The sequence below is a fragment of the Pangasianodon hypophthalmus genome, chromosome 8 (genome assembly GCF_027358585.1).
Source record: "Pangasianodon hypophthalmus isolate fPanHyp1 chromosome 8, fPanHyp1.pri, whole genome shotgun sequence".
Lineage (NCBI taxonomy): Eukaryota > Metazoa > Chordata > Actinopteri > Siluriformes > Pangasiidae > Pangasianodon > Pangasianodon hypophthalmus.
The window spans coordinates 8,073,893-8,082,786 of NC_069717.1; the positions used below are offsets into that span (position 1 = coordinate 8,073,893).

An 8,894-nucleotide genomic window follows, 5' to 3' on the forward strand; every position below is an offset into this window, starting at 1 on the left:
TAACAATACAGTGATGTATGAATTCAAACATTGCAAGTACTATATTAGACTCCTAATATATTAGGAGTGTAATATATTGGTTTAATTTAACAATATGACTTCCACCATATAAAATAGCACTTGATCCAGCACATGCGATTAGTTGATATTTTATTTTTTAATATCGTGCCAACAGTTAATTGGGTGCACAACTCAATGAAGCCACAAGATACCACATCGTGGTCATGAATTCAGAACATGTGAATGGGATCTATTTTATCTTGCTATTTAATAAAATAATGCCAGTGTTTTTTGTTGATATATGGTTTGAAGGATAAGCTGACCCAGCATTCCTCTGCTACACACATAGCTCATTTTAATTTAATTCAGTGTCTCTGATTAATTATTATTAATTTTTTTGTGGACAATACTATTAATTACTAGGGTCATACTTTTATATCAGATACAAATGTATAAATATGACCCTAAATATGTATTATATTACATATTTTTGTACTTAATATTGGCAACAAATGGCATTCCATATTTTTTTCCAGTTCCATATTTTGTCTGAATATCACTTACATCTGCAAGTATGTGAGGTCTAAATACTGATAGCACAATTTCTAAATCTGAATGCACAATTTCAGTATTACCTCCACGCTACATGAGCATAATTCTGCTCTGAATACTGCCTGTGATATGAAATATTCAAATACCAATAAAACAAAATTAGACCCGTGTTATTCCTTATAGAAAGTCTTTTATTACATAAGATTACCAAGTCTAGTTTACAAATGGACTTCCAGTCATGACCGTGTGCATCCACACACGTGTTACATATGTACATGTATACATATCTAACCCCCACCCCGTCTTTTTTTGCTTCCAAAGAAAGTTGGTGGTGTTTATATTCCTAAACTAAAGCAAACCATAAAAATGACACACACACATTACAAATCATGTTCACTTTTCAGCCCTGTTTCATGGGGGAATAAAAAAAAATCCCAGCAATTGTGATGAGCACTTGATTGGCAGGCTTGAGTCACATGACAGCATCTGGCAGGTGGGTGTGGCTTTAATAATATCACAAAACTCAGGTAAAACCTCAAAAAATAAACAAAACAGGCAAAAGTCCAAGTCCTTTGCAATTTCTTAAATACTGATAAAACACGACTCCATGACTAACTGAAGAATCAAAAATAAAATTAACAAAAACTATTTTCTGAGCAGTTACTCTTTCTTCCAAAACATTTGGCGAGTTTGAGGAATGAGTGTGCATCTACACACATTTTGCACCCCTACTTGGGGTTTGAGTCCAGTGCTGCGTGTTCAGAGTAGAAGGCATTTGCTGTTCTTTTTGCCCCTGCGTGCCTGCAGCGCTGCCCTGGTGGCCATTTCAAACACCTCCCGCACACCATCCTTTGTCTTCGCAGAGCATTCCATGTAGCCAAAAGCGCCAATCCGATTAGCCATGTCCCGTCCTTCCTCAGCTTTGACTGGCTCCTGTTTGAGAAGGAAGAGTTTTGAATGTAGACGTTAGGAAGTGTGTCAGTGACAGGTTATTTATGGGTGATCCCACAATGCTGCTACTTGACTGGACACAAATATTTAAATCACAAATACAGTTAATTTCCTTTCAGTAATACCAGACTGACTACACAAGGCAGACATCAGGATAAACATTTACACCACTAATGATTCACACCACTACATCTACACAAGGGTTTTCAGTAAAGACCAAAGACTTTTTTTTTTTTTTTTTTTACAGTTCTGAAATGTACTTTAAAGCAGTGACAGCATAATTGTTTTTAGGAGTTTGCATTACTAGCAGTTAGTGTAACCACCCAACAAGAGGGAGATTACCTGTTTCATCTTGGCCAGCTCTCTGCGTGTGTGCTCATCATTTCGTAAATCCTTTTTGTTGCCCACGAGGATGATGGGTACATTTGGGCAGAAGTGTTTGACCTCAGGTGTCCACTTTTCTGGAATGTTTTCTGTACAGACAGAGGTCATAGGTGAGACACTGACTAAAACCCTTCATACTTAAAAGTGGTTAGTTTGCTGGGTGTAACCCTGAAAACTACGTCAATAATTAAAACTTTTATTCAAATCTGCGAAGTTAGACAGATCCCTTAGGCAACCAAATTTGCTAAACAAATCACTGACCACACATTGGCATGGCACATTTATTAATAAATAAGCTAAACAGTATTTTTTTTTCCTATGACAGATAGCTTCTTAGGAAAAATTCTCAGTACTGCTGAAATAAATGTATTCTTTCTCACTGGGCCTGGCTCTCTAAATAACTGCATTATGCTTTTTTACCTAGAATCCCCATAAATAATGATTCAGTCAAAATGCTACAAATGATAGTTGTATCCATTTATTGTAATGCTGTGGCAAAATGGCAGATCTTAAAAGGCATCAAGATCTGAATACAGAAATATTCAGACGCAATTAACAGAACGACCATCGGGTCAAAAATCCCATTCTGAAGTAACTGGATACATAGTTTGTTGTAATTACAACAAATGAGTAATAGGAAAGACAATGAGTAAAATTGGGCATTAAAGTGATTTTGGAACATCACTGTAAGGGCATGAAAAAGAGTTCATAATCACCTAAACTGTCTGGACTGTCAATAGAGAAGCACATGAGAATGACATCAGTATCAGGGTAGGAAAGTGGGCGGAGCCTGTCATAGTCCTCTTGCCCTGCGGTATCCCAAAGAGCGAGCTCCACCTGAAACACACAAACAATTTCAGTAACTCTACTGGCACATTCCTCAGATCAGAATTAAAACAGAACTGTACCATAGAACATAAACAGAACAATTGCTTAATTAGCGCTAACTACTATATTCATAACCAACACACAGCCGCTAAATAAATCTTTCATGAGTGTGTGTGATATTACTTTCTGCAGCGTATTGCATCCTGGTCTAAACTGTAACAGGCTCATGCAGTTTTAAATTACATTGTTAAATAGCTTCACAATGTTTCACAATTGACACTGACGATACATTTTTGAGATCACAGGTATTATGGTTTCCTTATAACTTTGTTTATTTTTAATAACAATTACAAACTTTCAAACAGCAGATCAGATGTTAGATTAAAAACGTTTTGAATATTTAAAATTGTAAAATTAAAATTTTATTTTAAATTTAATTTTTACTAATTAAAAAAATCTTTTACAGATAGTAAATAAAAACTTTTTTTAATGGAACACTACTGTTTTGCTGGCAGTTTGCTATGCTACATGGACAAAAGTTTGTGGACATCTGACCATCACACCCATATGTGCTTTGGAACAGCCAATTCCAGATTTAGTCCCCGCTTGCTGTTATAATAAACTCCACTCTTCTGAGAAGGCTTTCCATTAGATTTTGGAGCATGGCTGTGGGGATTTGTGTTCATTCAGCTACAACAGCATTAGCATTAGCCAACTCAAGTTCTTCCCTTGGCAAACCATGTCTTCATGGAGCTCAGTTTGTGCACAGGGGCATTGTCATGCTGGAACATGTTAGCGCCTCTTAGTTCCAGTGAAGGGAAACTGCAATGCTATAGCACACAAACGTCTTGTACAATTCTGTGCTTCCATATAGGTGTGAGGGTCAGATGTCCACAGTCCTTTGGCCAAATAATGTATATCATGACACATATTGTGCATCATAGAAATATCTGGGTATAGTGTTATGAAATTTGTTGCTCATTCATAATACAAGCTCATAAACTGGTGACTTGCTGCAAGAGAAATAAGGACATCATTCTGAACAGGGACATTAAACGAGGGAAGCACAACTGAAAATAATTTCATATCAAAGTGCTCCAGGGGACAGTTGTGGTGTTCCACATCCACATTCCAGATCAATCCACTCAGAACGTTAATGTATTATGAGACTTTTATTAAACCAGTGCTTCTACTCTCGGGACTTTAACCTGTGACACGTCCATTATAAAATTAGTCTTAGGTTGACCCCATTAACTAAACAGGCAAAATACACTGACTAATACTTCCTGCGAGTACATATTGAGTGTAACAGCAAACCACACACCTGTCCTTAACATCTAGAAAGACGCAATACTGAGCGGAACTCAGGAGTAGTGTGTGTTTGTTTTGAGTACATTCTGTGGCAAGAAGTCAGGTTAAATAAAGCTAATGTGCAAGTGTGTGTTCATGCGTTACCTGTTTGCTATCCACTTCAATGTCTGCTACATAGTTCTCAAATACGGTGGGGACATAGACTTCAGGAAATTGGTCTTTACTGAAGACGATCAGCAAACAAGTTTTACCGCATGCTCCATCACCAACGATCACCAGCTTCTTACGAATCGCTGCCATGTCTACAACACACAAATAGGTTACAGGTTAGATACACACATGCTGCAGCATCAGCTTACTGCTGATAGTTGCTATGGTCACACACAACACATACACACACACACACATCTATGATATCTCACAGTGAAGTCTGCGTCATCCAGCATGTGATCTGTGAATCTCACACCCCCACACACACGCTGACCTTTACCACGGTAAACCTATAATACACACCATACTTTTGGAAAATCACACGGAGCTGTGAAATTCTGTAAAAACCATTTGGATTACCTTAAAAATCCCACAAAGGAGATCAAACATTATCAAAAAACAAGCTGTTTCTAAATAATTATGGGTCTGACTGACTGGTCACTTGTATTTAATGGGTTTAATCTAAAACACTAACCTTTAACACAATAAAAATAATAATGATAAAAAGAACAAATAAAAAATCCTCAAGAATATAAATATGATGATTTATCTTATAACCATAATCCAACACTCTGAATATTAAGCAGTCAGTGGATAATTAATTCTAGTATTGTTTTCATTATAATAATTAACATTATATGTTTTCACTTATTAGAATGTAAATTAACTGATAACATTAAAATGTACAACTTTAGCCTCTAAGTAAGTTGTTTCAGGGAAGCAGATCATGTTACTTCAACCATCAACCATGTGGAATCTAAGTGGAAATGTGGATGATAATACAGAAAATTTTGAATTATATTAGACGAACATGAGCGTGGTTTGTGATACAGGGATCATGGAGCAACAACATCCTTCCTGGACTAGAACTAATTTTATACAATACTGACAATAACTTGTAAGTAATACAAGTAATAATAAACAGACATTTTCCTAAACTCCAAAGTGCAAACAGGAAATTTTGGAACTTCCATTTTGGAAGACAAGACAGCACATTCATAGCAGGCTGGTCAGCTACTCATCACAGGCAATAACAATAACAAACAACTTCCAAGCCCTTCAGCTCTGTGTGGTAGAGCACGGCAGTTTGAAAGAGTGACTCTTCAAACTCTTCTGAAGCCTCTCTATTCTACTGCTAGAGATACGCAAATTAAAGAGAAGCAGAAATCAACAGGATCTCCAATATCGTGTCTCACATCCTCTTCACACAAATTTCCCATAGTGTTGTTCCTTTTAAAGAAGACAGCTACTAAATAGTGAAACTTTTATTAACCCGAGGTGCTGAGATGACTGATACAGTGTTCCGTTTTCTTAACAGATTCATGTTTTTTTCTCTAGAAATGAAATGTGTCTTTAAAAATGATTTTACTTGAAGGGTGGCTGGAGACATTTTTCTCTCAAATAAGTGCAGCAGCCATTTATAAGGAATCAGAATTTAGAAACATAAATGAAATTATACCTTAACCATTAACTACATACTTAAAATTAGGCTGGCCATAACTGTCTAAAGTTGGAGAAAAATCATACAAGCACTCTGCTTTAATCAAGGCCTGAGAAAAGTTCACAACCTCAAATCATGCATTTTAATAAAAGTCTTCTACTGGATGATGGGATTCTGTGTAATCTTCCTCAAGAATTGCAACATCCTCAGAGTTGAAGTAAGCCGCCATTTTTATTTGAACTGACAACAATAAAACATGCATTTTCACATATCACCCCTTGCTGTTTACTATCTGCCTCAATGTTTAATAGACAACTAAGCTTCTCGTACTGTCCTGAAAGCTTGAGAACTGTGGTTTGTTTTACTTTTAGAAGCAGTCTGACCACGTATCATAAACTCCTGATTCCTGATAACCACAATACTCAGAAAAGTGCATCATGTCAGTATATCTTTATAAAAAAAAAAAAAAACAACTCATATCACCAACCCTGTTTTAATTAGCTGAATAACTAGATATCTTCTGTACTAATCTGTTATGTCATCATGTAGTTAGATGGCTTTTTCTGCTTATAAAAAAAAACACATTCACATAAAAACTGGGTGTTATTTGACATCAAAAAAGCACTTTCAAATCACATCACAAAATTCATTTGTACTTTCATGTACATCACCAAGTGTACTTGTGCCAGTGTATTTTTAGAGGGAATCTGTGGTTTCCCTACTCACACGCTAGAGATCCTGCTGAGAGAAGGAAAAAAAACAAACAAACAAAACAAAACCAAACCAGAAACCCTCATAGCATTTGTAAGGGTTATAATGGGAATTGTATTGGAAACTGTAATGGACCCTGTGGGTCTCTACTGGTAATCTGATGCCTTCTACTGGTGGCATGTTATATCTAGTGGATACCAATAAGGACTGGTAATGGTAATGGAATGGTAAGCTGATGGTTTGTAATGGTATTTGTAGTGGAAACCATTAGAATTTCTGTGATGGTTTGTATTGTGTGTTTTCAGCAGGGGAAGCAGAAGTACACAACTTCCTAACTGTTTTTTCTTGCTTAAAGGCTACATTTGCCAAAAGAAAACAGCTCTGGTATAGTATTGGGAATAGATGTCGACTTCTAAGGAGTGTGTAATGTCAGCTGAGAGGAACTGAGCAGGGTTTGTTCACTGATCTATCACAGGACACTGGGAAGGAAATCCACTGACACTGAGCTCAGGATAGGCAGAGCAGCCAGCTCAGTGTAGATTACTTCAACACTGCTGGCTCTGTAAGCTAGCTTAATGCTTTAGAGAATGAACAGAGTACATGTTGTCTCTATTTGACACTGAGACGTCGGAAAAATAAATGGATGTTGAGGAGTAAAAACACACTGGGTGGGTCTTAGAGAGCCCTCCGGCTTTAAGATGGCGTCAAGGCGCAACAGATGGCTGTACACGCTGTCCTACACGTTACCTCTACCCGATTACACAGCCATTAAAGCAGGCTTCACTACTCATTAACGCCTGCAAACGGAGTTCTGGCGTTAACATGCTGCCTAATAAAGCTGATCGTGTACAAATCATTACCATTTATACACAAATACCATCCGGCCAACTTGCTTGTTTAGCGCTCAGCTTCATCTCTGGTGATTTAATACAGTGCAGTGCAACAGAAAACACTAAGCATTTAAACCTAAAATGAAGCGGATTGCTGATTATTTCACTGATTTCTAATGATCTCGTTTCAACTGTGGGGCGTTTGTACAAGTCACGGATCAATCCAATCTTTTCTATCCTGACACATAATACAATCTCACTAACACAACAACAACAACCACCTAATAAAAGGGAACTAAACAGAGTTATATATCTAAAACATCTTCCCACAGTGCCATATAGCTTCACCAACAGGAAAACACTTCTTTCATCACTTTTATAGCTGTATCTAGCTTGTTAGCTACCAGTCAGCAAACTAACCAATCCTTTTACATTACCAATTACATTACTCATTTATTACCTAGATAGAAATGTAGTAGAAATAATATTTAAATGATAAAAATCTCCCAGAATAATGCGACATGGAGTAACTTCCGGGATTCATTAAGCCACACTTGGACAGTTTATCAGTCTGTTTAAAATAACGTTATTATAGTTAGTCAGAGCTGGCTCGTTTTATTTACTTAACATGGTATCTTTGGGAAATGGAAAACAATTTACATACACATACGTTTACACTAACGTAGTTAAAAAAAATAAAAAATACAGCCGTCTCAAAAAGAGATAACAATAGCGAGGCGTTACTGTTACATCTAACTACTTTCACAATGAACTAACCTTAGCTAGCTAGTTAGCTAGCAAACCCTTCCTACAGACAACAATGAACCCCTTTCTAAACACTTTCCTTCGTGTTTTTGAGAATTAGTCAAAGAAAACTTCAAACACAAATAATGAAATCCAAAAGCCTGACTAACCAGGTAGTTATTTTTATTTAGCCGGTTAGCTAGTTAGCGTTTCAGCTAAAGCAGGCTAACGTTCCTGTGGTCTGGCTCTCTGAAAGAAGTCTCGCTTCAGCTCTCAAATAAGAAGTTTTACCCCAACATCGAAACAGGTAACAAAATCGAAAACTTCACCTTAGACAAATATTAGTGAGGAATATAAAATTCTTACTTGAAGGTTAAGTTTCTGTCCGTCGTTTTCCAGCAGTTCTGCGCCAGCCTCTTCTCCTACCACATACAATGAATTAGTCACGAGCACGCGCACAGGGCGGGCACTCATACAAGGGCTAAAGGGACGCGTGCACGTGCGTGGGCCACGCCTGCGCGTGCACGCGAAGTGATTACCTCATTTAACCGTTTCGCATACCTCCAAGAACATCAGCAGAACTTTACATACACCTAGACCATTTTATCATTCATTACTGATTATAATTTTTTTTACTGCATCCTCCGCACAGTCCATTAAAGGACCATCATGTTATTCATATACTGTGTAGTATTGCTAGTAGGTGTGTCTGATAAAATAAAATATTCTCACAAGTTGTCTGAATATAGCAACATCATTTATGTACAGAGTGTGTAAACTGATCAACAGGGCAACAATATTATTATTAAATGACCTGTGTTACTTCCAAGCATTTGACTCTACATTTAAAAAGCTGAGGAAAGTAAGACTCCATCCCTAAACAAACATACAGTAGCTAAAGTGTGAGGAAACAGCTTTGTATTTAATCTTAT

General features: G+C 37.0%; 1 protein-coding gene across 1 annotated transcript; it reads right to left on the reverse strand.

The window, feature by feature from the left end:
- Positions 1–722: 722 nt before the first annotated feature.
- Positions 723–8,472, reverse strand: rhoab (ras homolog gene family, member Ab). Its single transcript, XM_026930345.3, has 5 exons — positions 8,329–8,472; positions 4,171–4,328; positions 2,604–2,724; positions 1,846–1,976; positions 723–1,485 (listed from the first exon to the last, which is right to left on the reverse strand). Exons 2-5 carry the CDS (start codon positions 4,324–4,326, stop codon positions 1,312–1,314), a joined length of 582 nt encoding a protein of 193 aa, XP_026786146.1. The 5' UTR covers positions 4,327–4,328; positions 8,329–8,472; the 3' UTR covers positions 723–1,311.
- Positions 8,473–8,894: the final 422 nt, after the last annotated feature.

What these genes read in the sequence shown, in the direction of transcription:
- rhoab (XM_026930345.3), bottom strand. Translation starts at nt 4,326, where the DNA reads ATGGCAGCGATTCGTAAGAAGCTGGTGATCGTTGGTGATGGAGCATGC. An exon ending in TTGAAGTGGATAGCAAACAG is followed by an intron (nt 2,725 to 4,170) that starts GTAACGCATGAA and finishes TGTGTGTTTCAG; the next exon opens with GTGGAGCTCGCTCTTTGGGA. An exon ending in TGACAGTCCAGACAGTTTAG is followed by an intron (nt 1,977 to 2,603) that starts GTGATTATGAAC and finishes CTGTCTGTACAG; the next exon opens with AAAACATTCCAGAAAAGTGG.